General features: G+C 41.5%; 3 protein-coding genes across 7 annotated transcripts in view; 2 read left to right on the forward strand and 1 right to left on the reverse strand.

Annotated features, from left to right (window-relative positions):
* Positions 1-1,160: 1,160 nt before the first annotated feature.
* On the forward strand, positions 1,161-2,477 carry UQCRQ (ubiquinol-cytochrome c reductase complex III subunit VII). Its single transcript, XM_005890430.3, has 3 exons — positions 1,161-1,321; positions 1,477-1,644; positions 2,281-2,477. Exons 1-3 carry the CDS (start codon positions 1,183-1,185, stop codon positions 2,373-2,375), a joined length of 402 nt encoding a protein of 133 aa, XP_005890492.2. The 5' UTR covers positions 1,161-1,182; the 3' UTR covers positions 2,376-2,477.
* A 2,976-nt stretch (positions 2,478-5,453) lies between these two features.
* Positions 5,454-20,401, reverse strand: part of AFF4 (ALF transcription elongation factor 4) — an 89,046-nt gene continuing 74,098 nt past the window's right edge. For 4 of the 5 annotated variants that reach the window (XM_070374338.1, XM_070374333.1, XM_070374336.1 and 1 more), the window contains 2 exons: positions 20,092-20,312; positions 9,389-15,191 (listed from right to left, as the gene is read on the reverse strand). In XM_070374338.1, the coding sequence (XP_070230439.1) occupies positions 15,064-15,191; positions 20,092-20,312 (349 nt within the window). In that variant the 3' untranslated portion in view covers positions 9,389-15,063. Of the gene's footprint in view, positions 6,171-9,388; positions 15,192-20,091; positions 20,313-20,401 lie in introns of those variants that run through there. The other variant, XM_070374337.1, reaches the window with a different exon arrangement.
* Positions 7,329-8,625, forward strand: LEAP2 (liver enriched antimicrobial peptide 2). Its single transcript, XM_005890429.3, is given in 4 exon segments — positions 7,329-7,385; positions 7,608-7,677; positions 7,680-7,746; positions 8,068-8,625. Coding segments are annotated over 4 exon segments (231 nt in total). The 3' UTR covers positions 8,105-8,625.

Consider the following 20,401-nt stretch of genomic DNA (forward strand, 5'->3'; position numbering starts at 1 on the left):
TACTTTAATTGAAAGGTTTAAAGACGTTTTCAGGTGCTAGAAAATAAATGAAAGGTTTGCTTTTTATTAATCACTCAAATGGTGGGAGTATTTGCTAGGTATTTTTATTCTTACCTGTGTAAGTATTTATGTTCTTGCCTCTGAGCTAAGATCAGGTTAGAGATTATGCTTCAGATAAATGAGACATGGGTGCACTAAGAAGAGCTGAATATACTCACCGTGTAAGATACAGAACCAGTCTGTGCAGTACCTAGGCTGATAAAACCGAGGTATACTGGTAAATTTTAAGTTCATTGTCTGCCAAACCTCCCTGGCTCGGATCTGGCAAGGAGGGTTATAAAACACACCCAAACTGCTGAATGAGAACTTAGTCCTAGATTACACATGGCCAGCAATTCCATGAAAAAAAACATTTACAGACACGTTGCATCAAGTGGAAAAGTCAGTCAGCTGTACAGGACAGCAGTATCCTTAAGTAGAAAGCACTTTCCGAAAATGCCATCGCCTCACACGCGACGCTCCTGACTTCCTCCTGGGCAGTGGAGTAAACAGTGGGCAACGCGGCATTCGGCCCCAGGCACTCTGTCAGGGCGAAGCCGGCTGCGATGGAGGTTGCCTCTTCCCTCCTACAATCACTAACAGCTGCTCATCATTTGTTGGACTATTACCTGAGGACTCTTGTGGCTAAATGGAAACATTTTAGCCAATAAAATGGAAACATTTTTATTATCTCTTGGGAAAGTCTACACCCTGCCAGTGGATTCTAATCCGGTGGCTGACAAGAGAAGTCTCAGATCCGTGTCCCTGATTCGGGTCCAGCGGTCGCTGAGGGCCTGACCATAGCCGATTCCAGTTCCAGCTTACTGGACATGACAGTACAAAAACTCGCGTTGACTGCCAGGCGGCGGCCTCAAAGACGCTTTCCACCGCGCCAGGACACCCGACCCTAGGGCAGCTCCCGAGGTTGACAGGCCCCTCGCTCTTGTACTCTTAGTCCGTCCGGTTTCGGCCGCTTCCTGAAGCTCCGAGGAAAGCCGGGAACCGAGGAGAAGATTGAGGGGATCCGGTGGGGGGCGCCCCGGGACCCCAGAGCCCGCCCAGAGGCGCTTGGCCCCACCCCAGAGCAGGCACCGCCCACTTCACGTCACGCGGCGGGGGCACGTCTCTTCGGCACTGGGGGCTATGGCGCCGTCACCTGGAGGCAGTCGGCAACTAGTTCTCCCGGAAGTGACCTCACCGCCTCCTGGCGCGGCGTCCGATCCTACCGGAAGTGGTGGACGGAAGCCGGAGGGTCCTGTGGTGTGGCGGCGAGGTGACCTCGGTGTGTGAGTGGGCAGCATCGCGCGGTCTCGGGGACCCCTGGAGGGTGGGGTTGCGTTCTGGGTTGGGGGGATGAGGAGCGCCGCGGAAGGACTCGGGTTGACGGCGGCAAGTCCCGGGCTTGAGCCCAACGCTTGTCCTCTCTCCGTCTTGCAGAGGCCGCGGTGACCATGGGCCGCCAGTTTGGGCATCTGACACGGGTGCGGCATGTGATCATCTACAGCTTGTCGCCCTTCGAGCAGCGCGCCTTCCCGCACTACTTCAGCAAGGGCATCCCCAACGTTCTGCGCCGAACTCGGGCGTGCATCCTTCGCGTCGCGCCGCGTGAGTGCCCTGGCCGGGCGGAGGGGCTAGACTCCCATCCACAGAGGGTATTGCGGGTCCCCTCAGTGAGCACTCTGCAGCTCGCCATAAACACGCTTTCTCTTTCAGTAGTCCTGAATGCCGTTGAACTGGTCATGTCCTCCGCATCTTACAGATAAAGGAGTTGGGTCACAGAGAAATGACTGGCTCAAGGTCACTTGTGTGATTCCAGTGTCTCCCTCTGAGGTCACCTTTACCCACTTCTTTCCTAGCAGTGAACTGTTTTGTGTTAAAGGTGCAGCAGATTGTGATGATAGTTGCACATTTTGACTTTGCTAAAACCCACAGAAGTGTACATTTCAAAATGGTTGAATGATGAAGTTTATGCCATGTGAATTTGACCTCAGTTTTTAAAGCATTTTAAAATGTGCAACAGGGGAGCGATAGGGAAGATTTGGTCACATTTTCCTGGATAAACCCCTTTCTTTTACACAGCTTAAAAATGGGTTTGTAGCATAAGCTTTTTGATCATCTGGTTTAAGAGTGATTTCTTAAGAACTAGAGACAGGAAAGCAGAATATAAGGTGAATCAGAAAACAGGACTGGGATCCATGTGTCTTGTATGTGCTCACTGCTTCCTCTCATTTATTTTTATAGCGTTCGTAGCGTTTTATCTTGTCTACACATGGGGAACGCAGGAGTTTGAGAAATCGAAGAGGAAGAATCCAGCTGCCTATGAAAATGACAAATAAGCAACTCATCTGGATAATGGTTCCTTGTCTGTGAAAGACCCTTCTCTGGGAGAGGAGTGTATATTGTAGTGTCTTGAAGACACAATAAACTTATGGGCTTCACTGTTGTGATTTTGTGTGTTGTGTAAGCAGAGTCCTTGGATGTGACTGCCAGTTTTCAAGTTCATAAACTCCCCTCCCCAGCATGATTGCTGAACCATTTTGGCTAGTCTGAGTTTGGGAAGGAGTGTGGCTCACCCCTTGTTCTGTAATCTACAAGACTGTAGCTGCAACTGAACAGTTGTGGGTGGCATCAACTGTAGGGAATGTTAACTCCCTGCCCACTGCTTCCATATTGACAATAAAATCTAGTAATTACTGTGTCAGGTATTGTTAGCCCTTTATGCAAATAATGTCTTTTAAACCTCACAGCTACCTTTGGTGGTTTTTTCCTTCACAAGTAGCTTTGAAGTATCACCATTACACTCATTCTGCAGATGACACAGGCAGACAGGTTAAGTAATTTGCCCCAAATTATACAACTAGTGAATGGTAGAATCTGGCACTGAAGTTTCTGTTCTTAAAGCTATGCTCTTCTACATGATAGCTATCAAAGGAAGAGATGAGGTGACTCCTTTGCCTCTAGAACTGAGGTCAGCAAACTGGCTACGTTTGTACCAGGTTGCTGAAAGTGCTTTTTAGCCATGTATGACCCATAAAACCTAAAGTATTTACTCTGACCCTTTATGGAAAATGTTCACCCCTGTCTTAGAGCCTTTGAATTATCTTTCTAGTGGAAAAATTACCTTTCCCTTCACCTAGGAGATGGTGGGGGTAGGTGTTGGCAGTTTATGCTTCTGGTTCCCTACTCCATTTCTAGAAACTTCCTCTCTTCTAAGGAGCTGTCCTGGTCCAGAGCAGCAGTTCCACAGGGTAGGTCAGCTTCTGGCTCAGGCTGTGTCTTTCCTTCTTATTCTATTATTCCTGCCTTTCATGAACCAAAACTACCTCAAAAATCTATAAGGTATCAGGAGATTGCATTGATTGTGAGCCAGGATAAGGAGGTACAGCTGAGACTAATAGACCTGGGGCCCATATCCTTTTAACTTGCTTCCCTAATGTGTGGTAAAGGCAAGAAACCCTCATTCTTGAGCTATGAACTGCTTACCCATAAAATAGGTATATTAAGACAAAGCCACAGGGCTGAAGTAACTGAAATGTAAGAGTCTGGTGAGGTAGCGCAGGCCTGACAGAAGTGTGTGATGAAAACCAGCCTCACCAAACTAATTTTCCTGTTTGGCTTCTTGTCCAAGTTTATTCCCAGGGCTCACTGCCTGATATGCAACATATTTGGGTCATAGTCTCCTTTGAGAATCTGATGAAAGCTGTGAACTTAAGGTGTAAATACACCCATTCTTAATCTTGCATAGTCTGAACAGGTTCATGGGCCAGGGAGGATCGACTACTTCCTTGACAGGCCATTGATCTCTGTTTCTTTTTTCCCTCCAGTTTTAGCCCCAAGCTTCCTAGGTGGCATGGCCACCCTTGTCCCATCTTTGCTTCATTTTAGACTTCTATTTCTGGTTCTTTTGAGTGCTTTGGAGATTCCAGCCCCAAATCAAACCCTTTCTTAGCCTAGACTAGGTTCTGAGCCTTTTGGTCTGAAATCTTTTATCCCAGTAGTGCTCTACTGAGAAGACTGTCCTAGAAGTCTTTCCATGCACTCAGCTTCTACTTCCAGATAAAATTGTTAAGCACTGCTTTAAGCCTGTCCCTCACTAAAGGACCTCCCTCTCTGTGTTTGGTGACTCAGAGTTCTGTGTAGTAGGGTCCTGGAGGGTGGGGGTAGTGGTAGTAGTGAGTGGTGTGGAGTATGAATTACAGCTCAATACACCTGTACATGACTGGGATCTGGGATCATTTTATGGACTATTCTATCTGTAGAAATTCATAAAGAAACTGAAAATGGGTGGTCTCTTAAGAGGGACCACTGTTGTGGGCCTCTATAGAGGATCCACTTGGAACCACCAGCCCAGGTGTGGCTCCTTCACCTGCTGCTGGGGCACAATCACTTTTTCATTTAGCCCTCCTTTTCCCCAGCAATGCTCCTGCTCCCAGAAAGGCATTTATCTCTGGTCTGCATAATGCTGTGAAGGGGACACTTCCATCAGCCAACACGTTGCCAGAGATGCAGGCCCAGAAGTCAATGCCAGTTCTAGCCAGCAACTGAGCAAATATACTCTATTTGTTGAAGTTTTACCCAGAAAAGTTTTTCCATTTCAGTCTTTCATTTTTCATTAGGCATGTCCTACTTAGGGACAGCAAAAAATTTCCAATTACTGTCAAGCCCTTCATGATCTTCCCTCCACCTGGAATGTGTTTCAAACAGCTGTTCATGTAGCTACCCGTTCGGTCTCACATTTCATCCTAGGCACTTAACTTCAGAAACAGAAAATCCCTCGGAGTTGTATTCAGAGTTACCAAGCTGTAAGCTATCAACCGTGTGTGTCTCTTTCTTCTTGTAAATTAATCATTTGAAAACCCACATGTCAGTGCCTGGGAGGCCTCACAGAGATGCTCCCATCCATCTCATTGACACAAGAGACTAAAGCCCAAAGAGGGGCAGGGCTGGCTTCTGGTCAGCTAACCTATGTAGGTCCCTGGCTTCTGCTTTCCAGCCAAGCATTTCTTCTTCTTATGGCTGCTTAGACCTTTCTGCTGGAGAAAGGAACATGCACTCTTATGTTGATTCATTCAGCAAAATACTTGATTGTACAGAGCCCCTGCACTTTTAAAATGTTTATGTTTTAATTTCAGGAATAGGCCTTCACAGCTACTCAAGGGATGTGGGATGGCCATGCCCACATCTGGACAATTCTGTCACTTCAGCTGAATGCTGTCTGGATGCCACTTTGCTTTTAATAAAGTTTGACTTTAAATAAAACAACTACCGGGTTAGTGTAGACACATATTGAAATACTCTCCCTCACAGTGATTCCTCCATGGGCAGTAACTAATGGATCTTTTCTTTTGGGAGGAGGGATAGCATACAAGATAGAGGCTTGGGCCACAAAGGCTTCTGCAGTGTTGTCACACCCATGATGATGAATAGCCAGTCCTTTATTCCCCCTACAAAGAGGGGCCCCAAAGCCCCAGGCCTTTCCCTTGGCTGTGGTATTGGCTTTGTAAGTTAACAGGCTACTTTGATTTTGCCTTAAGTACAGGATGGCAGAAATGGAGGACTGGGAGAAAGCGTCCATCTTGGGAATAAGCCCTTTCCACATCCCACTTGGCACATCACTGTAGGCTTGTTAAGGGGAGGTTGGCCCTCAGCCCACAGACCCAACTGGCTCTAGGCTATCACGTTGTTCAGGCTTTTGCTTATTTCATCAGATTTCTGTTCTTACCCAATGTTCACTAGGTCACCTCACAGCCTCTTCTCCATCCCACAGAAGTTCCTAGTTAAGCCCCTACTTGAGGTCATTCTGTATCGAAGCTCAGAAGTAAAGGGAAGGAACAGCTAATTAGTCTCAAACTTGCAGGATTGGTTGGGTGAGTTTGGCATAGGTCTGCTTCTCCATGCTCCTTAAGTGCAAGCGATGGTGTCTGTCTCCAGGCCTGGCTTGGTCCTGAAAGGACTGGGAACAGGCAGATGGATGATCTGTGGTCCTACCCTACCCAACCCCAGCCCTGAGGTCTACCACACTCCCTTTTACTTCCTTGGCAAGAGGATTGGTGACTGTCCTGTAGTACCTTCAGCTGTGCCACATCTCCACCACTTTTTCTTGGGGAACAGGCACACCTGCCATATCCAACCTGTGAAGATGAGAAGGGATTAGGGAAGAGGTATCAGCCAAATGTTCAGGGAGACACAAGGCAGAAAATAAAAATCTTGTTGCCTTTCTTGGCTTTTTCTTCCAGATCAAAGGAAGATCTGAAGTCCTATATATCTCCTTTTTCAAAGAATTCAAATTCACAGCTTTCTCTACAAACTTATTAAAATATCTGTCACTTAATGAGTACCCATAATTACTCATGGTTTAGGGACTTGCAGTGGTTCCTACTTAAGGTGACAGATGTTTTGGGCTTTGGAGAGTTCTCAGCCCTATGCCTGCTTCCCTGAAGTTGATGGATGTGCTCTGTAAAAGGCTCAGTCATGTACTGGCAGGAAAGCTAGTAATTCAAGGTTTGCAATATCTGTCACCACTGTCAAGCTTTCACTGACTTAGGAGGCCCTGCTATTTCCTCAAATTTTAAAGAAGGAAACAAAGTCAACCAATACTTATTTGCCCATGATTGAAACATGTCAGTCCTGATTGCCCTTCTCCTGGGAGATAGCAGGTAGGTCGGACTTTGAATTTTCTGCTGCTGGGTTTCCATTTTCTAGACAAACGATGTGGAACAAATAATTAGGGAGACAGTTAATCTATACAAACAAGGATCTGGGGCACTGTAGGCAAGTCTGGCTGAAGCATCCTCCCACATACATCTTTCCACAGAAGGGAGATAAGGGCCATATCCAATTGCCGGTAACAAAAGACATCAGTGCTTCTTTCCTAAATAAGCTGAAAGGACTCAGCACTGTTTCTAAAGAACTCATTAGGAGAATTCTATTTTGATTAGTGATTTCACTGAGCTATTTTGGAATGAAAATGTGGCTAAGTGCCTGATCTCCCTCAATGGCTTCACGTGGCTTTTCAAAGGGGAGGAGGTAGTGCTGACTTTTGGTAAAATGGGTGAAAAAGTCCAAGCCAGCAACACAATCAAAGTCCAGATGAGGGATCAGTAAATACGTGCCTGAGAGGCAGGCCTTGAACACATTCCTCTCTGGTAGACATTAACTTATTAAACTGACCTTGACTGCAAATATAAACTTTGCCCCCATCTTACCTGGCAACCAAAAAAGAGGTGGGTCTGTCTATAAAAAGAAGTGGGTACTGTGCCCAGCCCTTCAGGCTTCCGGATCCTATCAAGATGTGGCACCTCAAACTCTTTGCAGTACTCATGATCTGCCTGTTGCTGTTAGCCCAGGTAAGGGCAGGATATGTATGTGGGTGTGTGGGGATGGTAGGGGTGGAGGGGGAACTGTAGGCAGAACTTGAGAGCCAGACTCAGTCCTGAGGAATGGACCCCTCTGCTCTGAGTCTACAGCATCTGGGGGTGAGGGTGGGTGGGGTGATGATCATTATTCTAAGATAAATAGTAAGGTTTCAACTCTTCTACACCTGAGGTGGCTATGTCTTCGCCCTACAGGTAGATGGCTCTCCAATACCAGAACAGAGTTCAGCAAAGAGAAGGCCGAGGAGAATGACCCCATTTTGGAGAGCGTTTCCCTCAGGCCCATTGGAGCCTCCTGTCGGGATGATTCTGAATGTATCACGAGGCTATGCAGGTACTCCACAAACCTGTGAGCAGGGCTGGCTGGACCCAAGAGGCCTGGGAAGCTGGACAGAGGAGAGATCAGCACATACAGACCTAATAATGAAACTGGGGTGGAGGACTGCCTGGGCTAACGATAGGGGCTCCATGGAGGACAGTCCCTCAAAAGTTAAGAGCCAAGAACAGCTCCAAACAGGTACCCTGATAGGGTGATACCTTTCCTTTTTTTGCTCTACTCTGAGACTGGATATCAAGCACAGGAAGGAAATGCAGCAGAGGTGGCTCTGGGGACTGCTAGACCTTTGTCTTAAAAATCACCTTTCTTTTCCCTTAGAAAAAGACGCTGCTCCTTAAGTGTGGCCCAGGAATGATGTACACACCAGGGGAAAAAAGAGGACAGCACTTACTTACAACAATGCTCCGTTCTATGGAATATTGATTAACTGCATTTGGCTGGAGACACTTAAGTAAAGCAATCTTGTTTTTAAATGTTTGAAGACAGATATACGCTTTAAATTGGACTCCGTTTCTTCTTATAATGTTGATATGTAGATAAGCATAACTAAACTTGTTAACTTAAAAGAGTTTATTTTTCTATGGATACTATTAAATGTCTCAAACTGAAATTTTGGCAGCCTGGAATTCACACTTTTGAGGGGAAGGATTCATTTTGTATACTACAGAAAACCCAGCATTGCCTAATGATAATGTGTTAACAACTTAATCTGGAAACTGCAGTGAGAGTTAACATTTCTTCAGGTAATAAAAACACAATGGCAGGTTAAAGGCAAAAGTTTAGTAATAGCTAGTGATTAACCTGGAGAAGGCAATGGCACCCCACTCCAGTACTCTTGCCTGGAAAACCCCATGGACGGAGGAGCCTGGAAGGCTGCAGTCCATAGGGTCGCTGATGGTCGGACGCGACTGAGTGGCTTCACTTTCACTTTCATGCACTGGAGAAGGAAATGGCAACCCACTCCAGTGTTCTTGCCTGGAGAATCCCAGGGATGGGGAAGCCTGGTGGGCTGCTGTCTATGGGGTCGGACAGAGTCAGACAAGACTGAAGTGACTTAGCAGCAGCAGTGATTAACCTCAGCAAGTTCATAAACCATGGCCCTGGATCTTAACCCTTCATTGCATGTAAAGAACATATCAGTGAGGTGCAAAGACAGGCAATATTGGTTTGTCTATGAACAGAGAGAACCAGAAGAAAAACCTAGTTAAATGAAACAAAGCCCAAGCCACCAAGAATAACAAGAAGGATGTGTATGAGATTTCTCTTGGAGCAGGGAGAATTATGATCTATGCAGAGGGACCCATGGCCAGCCAGTTCAGATTTTTTTTTTTTTTGCTGTCCTGTGAGTTTATTGTGGTCTGTTTTTACATCATTGTGTGTGTTAGTTGCTCAGCCGTGTCTGACTCTTTGTGACCCCATGGACTGTAGCCCACCACGCTCCTTTGTCCATGGGATTCTCCAGGCAAGAGTACTGGAGTGGGTTGCCATTTCCTTCTCCACAGAATTGCTGTAATCAGAAATTAAGACCTGGACTGGTGGGACCAGACTTTAAAAGAAGAAGATTAGCACAGAACCCTAATATACAAAACAGAAAGTACACAGAAAGGGCAAAGTAAAAGTTGAAAAAGTATAGACAGCACAGTGTTTATAAACTTTAATACAGAAAATCTATTTGATATTTATTAAACTTAGTTTCTCCAGCTATGGTTTGGCATTATACAAAGCATCTTAATGACACAGTAGAGTTAAAAAGATCTTTACAAATTGAAATGTGATACCCTTGTCTCCAAATATTTTAATTGCCATAAATTTGTTTAAAAATACACATTAAACGCATGTTTGACACTCTAAACTTTCTATAATCTCAATACCACAAAATACATATAATATACTATACAGATGTGGAAAAATCTAGTTAGTATATAATACTTTGCTCACCATTAACAGCTTTATTACGTGAAATGCACATACTGACTTAGAAATCCTAGCTTTTGAGCCCCAAAGTACCTCTGAAATTTTAATGTATTGCAACAAATAAAATCACAGTATATAATTGAAATTTTGGTTGAAAATGTCAGATGCCTAAATATTTTGGATAAAAGAAATGTAAAACAAAGATTTGGATCATGTATAAAACAAAGGCATCCTATCAGACACTAACAGTACCTTTCTGCAGAATCAACAAGGCTTTTATCAGTGGCATTACCTCCCCTCCAAAACCCTCCCCAAATATCAAACCATTATTCACCAAATAATTTTAATTAAAAAAAAAAAAAAAAGATTTTCAATAAATATATAAGTATTTATGTCCTCCATATACAAAATTTCTTAAAACCATTCAAAACGGAGGCTGGATAGAAATTTTCATAACTGTGCTTACCAACCCCACATCTGGTCCTCAAAGGTGATGCCTTTTTAGGCACTGCCACCTGCGCCAGCTCTGTTGGTGAGCCCTGCCCATTCCCACCCCACCTCGACCCCAGTACTGTTGAATGCTCATGTCAATGATCTGCCAGGTGTGTGCATGAAGTTGTAAAATGGGGACACTTCTTGAACAGCAACAATAAACTCAACAGTATGGATAATTATGGCATTGATCTGAAAGGCAGCATTTCCAAATAGATTTTTTCCAGACAGGAACATAGCAGGTAGAAAATTCCAGTGGTAAAAAGCTGTAAAGAAACCCCATGTAAGAGGTCAAAACAGAGTATTTCTAGAATTTCTGGGTGGGAGCTTTTCCCCCATGCTCTAAATTAGAGCACCTTTTGGCTGTTTCTTTTTAAGAATGGGAATTTATGCTTAGCTGAGGAATGGTGGGCAAGGAGAGGTCAAAGGCTGACATTCCCCAAAGTCAACTTCATTATATGACGATTACTTGGGTTGCTATTTTCCGTTGCTTAAAGATTGGTTTAGACTTAACTCTAATGCCTTATTCTGTGACCAAATGCCATCAAAAAGAAAAAAAGAAGATATTCTTTCCATTCACTTTTTGGGAGACTGTAAGTTCTTTTTAATTAACCATATGGTTTGAGTGAACAGAATCTGCATTTGCTTTACCAACTATTAATAACTTACTTCCTATCACTTGTTGGCTTAGTTATAGGGTCTAGGGGTCTAAAATGAATTTCTCTATTAGTGAATATGTGAAAGAAATGCTCACAAACATGAACAATTTGGCCTCTTGTCACTATATATTCTAAGTCATTCAATACTTATCTCTTCTATTTATATTACTGAATAGCAACCTTAGATGTGCAATATTATTATTGGAAAAAATTCTGCCTCTCCAACACATAGATACATGAAATTGAAATGAAATCTGTGTTCCACATAATTAGGGAATGAGTTATAGGAATCTAGATGGATTTGAAATGTTTTGCTTTGCAATCTACTTAGGATTAAAAAACAATCTTCACAATCTGCCTAAAACATCCTTCCCAGTAGATGTTCCTGGGATCCAGAGGCAAACTTCTATAATTCAAAATACATAATGAGGCCCTTTTGTTCAATTAGCAACTGGAAAATTAAAATCCTTCCCACCCTGTATGAGCCCTATAATACTACGGAAGGGCTCAAATATATTTTAAAAGTTAATTTACTACAAATCATAGTAATTAAGCTTTAACAATCTAAAAGGAATACACATTGCACCCTTGAACATTAATATTCAAGGTGTCAACAAGAAAGTGTCTTAGATCAATAAATAATGTGGAAATAGTTGCACTAAGCTAAAATACTAAACACACACATTTCTGACAAACTAATTTCATGTTTTCATACATACATACATATATATAAAGTGTGTATGTGTATATAATTTTAAAATCCAAAGTTGCATACCCTCACACTTAGAAGAGTGCACAGCGTACCTCTCCTCTACACAACTAGGCATCACTGACTGGAGCAACTACAGACTGCTCTGAAACTCCACAGAGTGCTGCTGGCCTCCAGAGCCAGAACGTTCATTTACAACAGGTGTGTTTTGCAGGCTCTTGCTTCACAACACAAGCTTATTCAATAAGGTAATTTCTCAAAGTCATTGTCATTAAATACAAAAATGATGCTGTCTGATCTAGCTGATTAGACCTTTCTTTAATGAAAAGAAACAAACAACGATTAAAAAACAACAAACAACAGCAAACCCAATAAAGCCACAAGTGTGTTGTTCAAAGTGCAACCCAGACATCTGTGCATCCATCAGTGCAAGAGCCCCTCAGAGCACAGGCATGTGTGGGCATGTGCACACATTACTCTAGACAGCTTTTACATTGGAGAATTAAACTAGTGATGGTCAACCTTCTCTACTCTGCAGCAACTACAGTTGTGGATTTATCTGAAGTATTCATTGCTTATAAAATCAGTTAACTACTTGCCCAGAAAAAGGTGGCACTGAGGCAAGAAATGGGCTAAATGCTTCCCGGTCAGGCTGGGCCTAGGCTGGACTGTGGAAACTTGAATCACCTGGAGGGGAGTGTTCCCCACAGCCCAGCCTAGGCTGGGCAATATTATATACCATGTGACAACTTCCTCCACTGTAATCTGTTCGCTGGTTGCCAGTGGTGTGGCTGCTGCCTCCTGGCATACAAGTGTGGTCTTAAGAGCAGAACACAGAACAATTTTTAAAATAGTTGCTATTTTTATAATTAACTATATTAAATACAAGTCTTAGGCTAAGTAAGTTTTAGCTACTTGTCAAAATCAGTTTAAGTATTTAGAGAACACTGAAGACACCTATTGAGGAAGGAGGAATGGTCGTCTGTAAAGGAGTCCAAAGTACGTGCTGAAACAGATGCAGACAGACAGAACTTCTGAGGAGATGGACACAGAGGAGAGGGAGGGGTGTTTCCACAGACTTTTACACTGAAAATTCAACTGTTTAGAAAAGGAGTTTGATCCATCGCCCATTACCACCTAGTGGGAAAAATCCTCCACAATTAAAAGCTTGAAAAACTTATTTCCCAAGAATTAACACAGTTTTAGAGACAGAATATTTTAGCACAGCACCATAAAACATGCAGGAAATTCTGCTTTAACAAATTATCAGTGTGAAATGTTCCTGCTATCTTTCAGGACTCACAAGAGACTAGAACACACTGGAACTCAGAAGTGCCCCACTGGCTGCTGTTGCTGAAAGCCTAAAAGCTTTAAGGATACTTTTTCCATTTCCAAGATATCACAGAAAATTAAGGAATCAGAGTCAGAGAAATTAGAGAAGAACAGGGCAAACATTTACTTTGATTAACTGTGGCAAGTTTCTTACTGAATAACCACCATGGATCATAGAGAAGCTGTCTTCTTAAGGAAAACTGTTTCTAAAACACACTAAGATAAAATTAGCAAGATATCAGAGGCAATTTTCTCCAAGGGAAAACTGTTAAATTCAACATAAATTGAGGATCTGAATCTTCAGTGATATGCAAAAAAAACCAACTTGAGGTACAAAACCATTAAGAAGCTCGAGATGAGGCCACAGGACAAGAAAAGTTAACTAGCTTCATAAGTGTAGATTCAGACACAGAGGGGCCACTACACCACTGGGCTTAGAGATTTTCTATCCCTTCTTTCTCATTTCAAACCTTAGCGATCATCTATAAATAACAGGGCAATCCTTTTTTCTGATTGAATGGATTCATTTTTGGAATTGGGAGGACAAACTATTTTTTGAAGCAGCATTACCCAATAGGTTAGACTAAGTCATGTACCAAAGCATTAGCTTTTCTGAAAGAATTAATCTTTATGTGAGCCTAAAGGACAACTGAAAAGGAAAGAGAATTTAACATTATTACTACAGAAGACCAACCATATGGGTGATCTGCTCCTAGTGTAAAACTTCATCTGTAAACAATCCATAGAGTCTTCATTTAAAGGTAAGATTTAAGGCACACCAGACATGATAGGGGCACTAAAACAAAAGACAGAAGGTATATTTCTCACCTTTAACTCCTATCTGCACCTTATAAGGGAAAGGTACTTTGATATAAAACTCTTAACAGAGCTGGCTTATTAAGCTCTACTCCTGCTCCCCTCCCCTTCCCAAGAGAGCTCACATTGAAACAAGTTAGGTACTTTTCTAGTGCGAATTTTCTGATCCCATCAGAAACATACATCATTGATGAAGGCTTTCAAAATACAAAGGTAGTAAACATAAGATAGGTTTAAAAGGTGAAATTCATCATCTCTATATCAGGCATTAGAACCCTAAGTTGTATAGCAAAAAGCACACACACCAAAGCTCCAGGCCATTTTACATCAGTCACTGCATGCTCCTACTGGAGCATCACAGTCTAGTGTGGGAAAATAATTTTTTAATTAAAATTCTGAAGAGAGATTTTACCCTACAAACATCATCAATGAAAGAGATATAGGCAGCAATCCTCAGGAGTTGGATCATCCTTTGTTCAACAGTAACTTATTCTGTTTCAGTTAAGTGTCAAATTATTAGTAGTAACAACAACAACCAAACATATGGTTTAATAAAATCCATAAGGTTCAAGATTGTCCTTTTATGAAACCCTTCACACGATATGCTTCTCCTAGAAAGTTTGCCTGCCCTCTTTTGTAATGCATTAAATGCAAGTTACAGTCACCTTGTGATTGCTATAGTGTTATTAACACATGTTCACAGTTCTTGAAATAATGCATACCAAATCAGAAACATTTCACTTTACATTCACGTAGACTGCCATCTTCTCATATCTAAGTGATTTTCCATGTGTAGAAGAATATCCTTAATATTGTACTAAGTATAAATTCTGCAATAATAAAATTGTACTTAAGATCTGAAGTAATATCAGGTAGTAGGTGTAGAAAGAACATGTCCATATTCTAGATAAACCAACTCTTACTCTTAGAAGAGTTACCACAAAAAGACATTACTTTTAGGTAACAAAGCTCCCAAAGTATATAAATAAAGTCTACATTACATTTACATAAAATATTCAACAGAGTAAATTTATAGGCAGAAATAACTAAGTTTTAAACTAGCCCCAATCTGGGAACTTAAAAAAATTAAAATAAATAGAATTTCAACAAATTAGTAATGAACTGCAACTGAAATTTCAATCTTATTATAGATCATTGAAACCAACTATCAACATGCTGCAGATTTAAAAGTATTTAAATAATTTTTCTTATTGGGAATATTGAAGGGTCAAATGACATGACTTTGGGTTATTAAAAAAAAATGCAGGAACCAGGGAAGAGAAAACCATTCCTCATTCTTAGTGTCAACTAGGTGGTGTGTTATGGCAGTTTTCCTTCGTGACATGACACAGTGTTGTGGAGAAAATCAGAGGCAATGAGATTGTGTTCAGTTCAGGATATCAACTTGGCATCCTGGCGAAGCCAGTGCAGTCCCTGCCGGGTGTAACGAACTAGGTCTGTCATGATGCTTGCATTAAAGATGAGAGGGCCCATTACTTTATCCAGTTCAGCAAAGAATTCTAGAAAACCAAAAACACTCATTAAATGATGCACACTCTTTTCAATCAGTGCTTTAAAGTTTTTAGACTGTAAAAAACTATTCATATAAATTATAGTAAAAAACATTTCCTCCTGCACTAAAATGGTAACTGTTCATGCTTTAGAACAAATCATCCCATAGTCAATCAAGTTATATTTTCCTTAAGTCACAAAACATTTTATAAAGACTATATGGTCAGGAATTAAGAGTTATACATATAAACAAAATGTCACCGATGGAAATTGCTACTACAAAGCAAACATGATTAAAATGGAGACCTAATTATACAAGGTATTGACACTATACTATTACTCAAAACATTCTCTGTGAACAGTTTTTGTATAAGAAGCAAGTGGTATGAAAATGCAGGATGTTGTTATCTGCAAGTTTCCCCCATAAGAGCCCCTGTGAAGTTAGATACTTACAGAAGCCTGTGTCCAATCTTTCTGCTGTCATCATGTCATGCAACTTTAATGAACTGAATCTCATGTTTTAAACAGTAGTTTAAAAACGTAAGAGATAGAAATGACATGATTCTTTCTATGTGAACAAAATCAGACAGATGTGTATGTAAGGCAGCGGGTAGAGAGGAGGAAAGAATGACAGTATCCTAACATTTGATCCCAACACCATTCTGGGAGAAAACAGAGGGATGTAGGACTCAGTGAGGACAGTTTTTATATGCACAATGATAATAAAGACCTTAGTATACATATATAAGATAAGAAGTAATCAAACAGTTGAGGAGAAAAAGATTTCCTTTCTAGAACTCCAGCTAATAAATTCCTGATGAATTTTCTATTTCCTAATGGAATAACACATGTAGGTGATAATCATTAATGGATGCTAAAAGCCTTAGTTAAATAGTTTAACATTTTAAAGTTTACATCAAACTGAATCAGGCAAACACCAGATGAATGGTCAAATACTACTAAGACTAAAATAGGAATAACCATTATATAACTCATAGTATCGGAGAAGGCAATGGCACTCCACTCCAGTACTCTTGCCTGGAAAATCCCATGGACGGAGGAGCCTGGTAGGTTACAGTCCATGGGGTCGCTGAGAGTTGGACATGACTCAGTGACTTCACTTTCACTTTTCACTTTCATGCACTGGAGAAGGAAATGGCAACCCACTCCAGTGTTCTTGCCTGGAGAATCCCAGGGATGGTGGAGCCTGGTGGGCTGCCGTCTATGGGGTCGCACAGTCAGAAACAACTGAAGCGACTCAGCAGCAGCAACTTATAGTATGATTTAATAGGAAATATAGAGTTCAGTTCAATTCAGTTCAGTTGCTCAGTTGTGTCCGACTCTTTGTGACCCCATGAATTGCAGCACGCCAGGCTTTCCTGTCCATCACCAACTCCTGGAATTCACCCAAACTCGTGTCCATTGAGTCGGTGATGCCATCCAGCCATTTCATCCTCTGTCGTCCCCTTCTCCTCCTGCCACCAATCCCTCCCAGCATCAGAGTCTTTTCCAATGAGTCAGCTCTTCGCATGAGGTGGCCAAAGTACTGGAGTTTCAGCTTTAGCATCATTCCTTCCAAAGAACACCCAGGACTGATCTCCTTTAGAATGGACTGGTTGGACCCCCTTGCAGTCCAAGAGACTCTCGAAAGAGTCTTCTCCAACACCACAGTTCAAAAGCATCAATTCTTCGGCGCTCAGCCTTCTTCACAGTCCAACTTTCACATCCATACATGACCACTGGAGAAACCATAGCCTTGACTAGACGGACCTTTGTTGGCAAAGTAATGTCTCTGCTTTTGAATATGCTATGTAGGTTGGTCATAACTTTCCTTCCAAGGAGTAAGCGTCTTTTAATTTCATGGCTGCCATCACCATCTGCAGTGATTTTGCAGCCCAGAAGAATAAAGTCTGACACTGTTTCTACTGTTTCCCCATCTATTTCCCATGAAGTGATGGGACCGGATGCCATGGTCTTCATTTTCTGAATGTTGAGCTTTAAGCCAACTTTTTCACTCTCCACTTTCACTTTCATCAAGAGGCTCTTTAGTTCCTCTTCACTTTCTGTCATAAGGGTGGTGTCATCTGCATATCTGAGGTTATTGATATTTCTCCGGGCAATCTTGATTCCAGCTTGTGCCTCTTCCAGCCCAGTGTTTCTCATGATGTACTCTGCACATAAGTTAAATAAGCAGGATGACAATATATAGCCTTGATGTACTCCTTTTTCTATTTGGAACCAGTCTGTTGTTCCATGTCCAGTTCTAACTGGTTTCTCAAGAGGCAGCTCAGGTGGTCTGGTATTCCCATCTCTTTGAGAATTTTCCATAGTTTATTGTGATCCACACAGTCAAAGGCTTTGGCATAGTCAATAAAGCAGAAATAGAGGTTTTTCTGGAACTCTCTTGCTTTTTCCATGATCCAGCAGATGTTGGCAATTTGATTTCTGGTTCCTCTGCCTTTTCTAAAACCAGCTTGAACATCTGGAAGTTCACGGTTCATGTATTGCTAAAGCCTGGCTTGGAGAATTTTGAGCATTACTTTACTAGCGTGTGAGATGAGTGTAACTGTGTGGTAGTTTGAGCATTCTCTGGCATTTCCTTTCTTTGGGATTGGAATGAAAACTGACCTTGTCCAGTCCTGTCGCCACTGCTGAGTTTTCCAAATTTGCTAGCATACTGAGTGCAGCACTTTCACAGCATCATCTTCCAGGATTTGAAATAGCTCAACTGGAATTCCATCACCTCCACTAGCTTTGTTCGTAGTGATGCTTTCTAAGGCCCACTTTCTTCAGATTCCAGGATGTCTGGCTCTAGGTGAGTGATCAGACCATCGTGATTATCTGGGTCGTGAAGATCTTTTTTGTACAGTTCTTCTGTGTATTCTTGCCACCTCTTCTTAATATCTTCGGCTTCTGTTAGGTCCATACCACTTCTGTCCTTTATCGAGCCCATCTTTGCATGAAATGTTCCCTTGGTATCTCTAATTTTCTTGAAGAGATCTCTAGTCTTTCCCATTCTGTTGTTTTCCTCTATGTCTTTGCATTGGTCGCTGAGGAAAGCTTTCTTATCTCTCCTTGCTATTCTTTGGAACTCTGCATTCAGATGCTTATATCTTTCCTTTTCTCCTTTGCTTTTCACTTCTCTTCTTTTCACAGCTATTTGTAAGGCCTCCCCAGACAGCCAATTTGCTTTTTTGCATTTCTTTTCCATGGGGATGGTCTTGATCCCTGTCTCCTGTACATTGTTACGAACCACCCCACCATCCATAGTTCATCAGGCACTCTATCTATCAGATCTAGTCCCTTAAATCTATTTCTCACTTCCACTGTATAATTATAAGGAATTTGATTTAGGTCATACATGAATGGTCTAGTAGTTTTCCCTACTTTCTTCAATTCCACCTATGAAAAGTTCTTACCTAAAATAATGAACTTGACTCTAATCAAGTGTCAAGATATAACTATCAGTATAAATGAGGGGGACAGAAGAGCAAGCTAAACAATACCATGAGGAAGTAATCAGCAAAATCCAGAATTTGACGCATTCTATGGTACAGTTTCTCCTTGATATCAATGGCATGCCCCTCCCGCCAAAGAAATAGAAGAATGGAAGATACTTAAGAAATTGATCAATGAATGTTTCGATCCTGTTTGAAATAAACCCAATTGTTTAAAGAAAAAAGGCATATTTCAAACAATAGGAAATCTACGGGGAGATTATGTCTTAGAAGACATAAAGGAGTTAGCTTTAAAATATACCAGGGTAAAGAAAAATATGATGGGGAGTGATGAGGAGGGATGGTGGGGGGAAAAGAAAACAAGATTAGCAAAATGTTATATTGCTGAAACTGAAGTTGAGTAAAAGGTACATGGGTTCTCTTCCCTTTAGTCAGTGTTTGAAAATTAGCATAAAATATGTAGGCAGGCAGGCAGGCAAGTAAGAATGTAAACAACAGTGGGGGAAGGAAGAAGGAAAGGGAGGGAGGAATGGAGAGATTAAAGGAAAAATGATGCTAGAAAACTGGCATCAGGGAGAAGAATGTAATGCAGGGATAACTTAAAAATTGCATCTTGTAACCTTTCCTGAGTTGTATTGACAATATTTAAAATTTTAGAAACAAATCAGGTTTTTAAAAACACAACCTTCCTCCCACCATTACCCCTCTTTAGGGATCAGAATTTTTCATTTTCATCTGATGCTATAAGCATTATATTTAAATATACTCTGTGACTAAAGTATACTTGCTTGATTGGCTACTTAAAGTTTTCTACAAAGGAGCTGCCTGAACAGATGCTACATACACATATCTGCTCAAAAACATCTACTAAAGTGTTTATCCCGTACTTTTTCAAAGATCTTTAATACTTCCTAATTCGTAGTGTTCTTAGTTTGGGAGATAACGAGGTGCAATGACCTAACATTAAAGAATGCTAGACAGAAGGCTATTCATTTTATAGTCTCTTTTATCACCTAAGTTTCTTCCAATATATCTTTAAAAATCCAGTATGAACATGTTTTCTTATATATTAAATATCTCATATGTATAAGATGTCTGGATATAATCCTTTGCCCATAGCCAAATTTACCTTAACCGTCCCAGGACAGATTATACATTTTATTACTTTTATAGTATAAGCTGCAATTAAATGTGGCTGAACAAAGCCATGTTTGTCTTAGACCAAAACTATTTTTTGTTTAGTCTGTGTCACCACTATAGTGCAAGGTATTTTTTTGACAAAACTTAGTACATTTACATGATTGATAAGCCATGGAGATCAGCAAACTGACTGTCATTAACTCTAGACTAGATAATAAACTAAATGTACAAAAGACACTTAATTTAACTATTCCACAAAATCTCTTTTTAACAAGTCCATCCTTCAGAGTCTCTCCAGAGACCTCCTTACCTTTTTGCTCTTTGGAAAGCTGTTCGGCTTGGTCCCAAATTTCAGTGGCATAGAGGAAGTTGGATGTAACCTGAACATAGCTGGCTGCCATGTGGTGAATCCTCTGTGGAATGGTCACTGAAGAACCACTTGCTGAAGCACTACTGGCTCCAGAAGAATAATTTCCTGAATTGCCTGGTGACAGCTTTGGAGAAACAGGGGAAGGCATCCCAACAGCTTTGCTACACACAGAGAAACAGGAAGTTTATTCATATAGAAAATGATGAATGTGAGGAAATTAATGTACGACTGGCTCTTCCTACATGAAAGC

This window comes from Bos mutus, chromosome 7 (genome assembly GCF_027580195.1).
Source record: "Bos mutus isolate GX-2022 chromosome 7, NWIPB_WYAK_1.1, whole genome shotgun sequence".
Classification (NCBI taxonomy): domain Eukaryota; kingdom Metazoa; phylum Chordata; class Mammalia; order Artiodactyla; family Bovidae; genus Bos; species Bos mutus.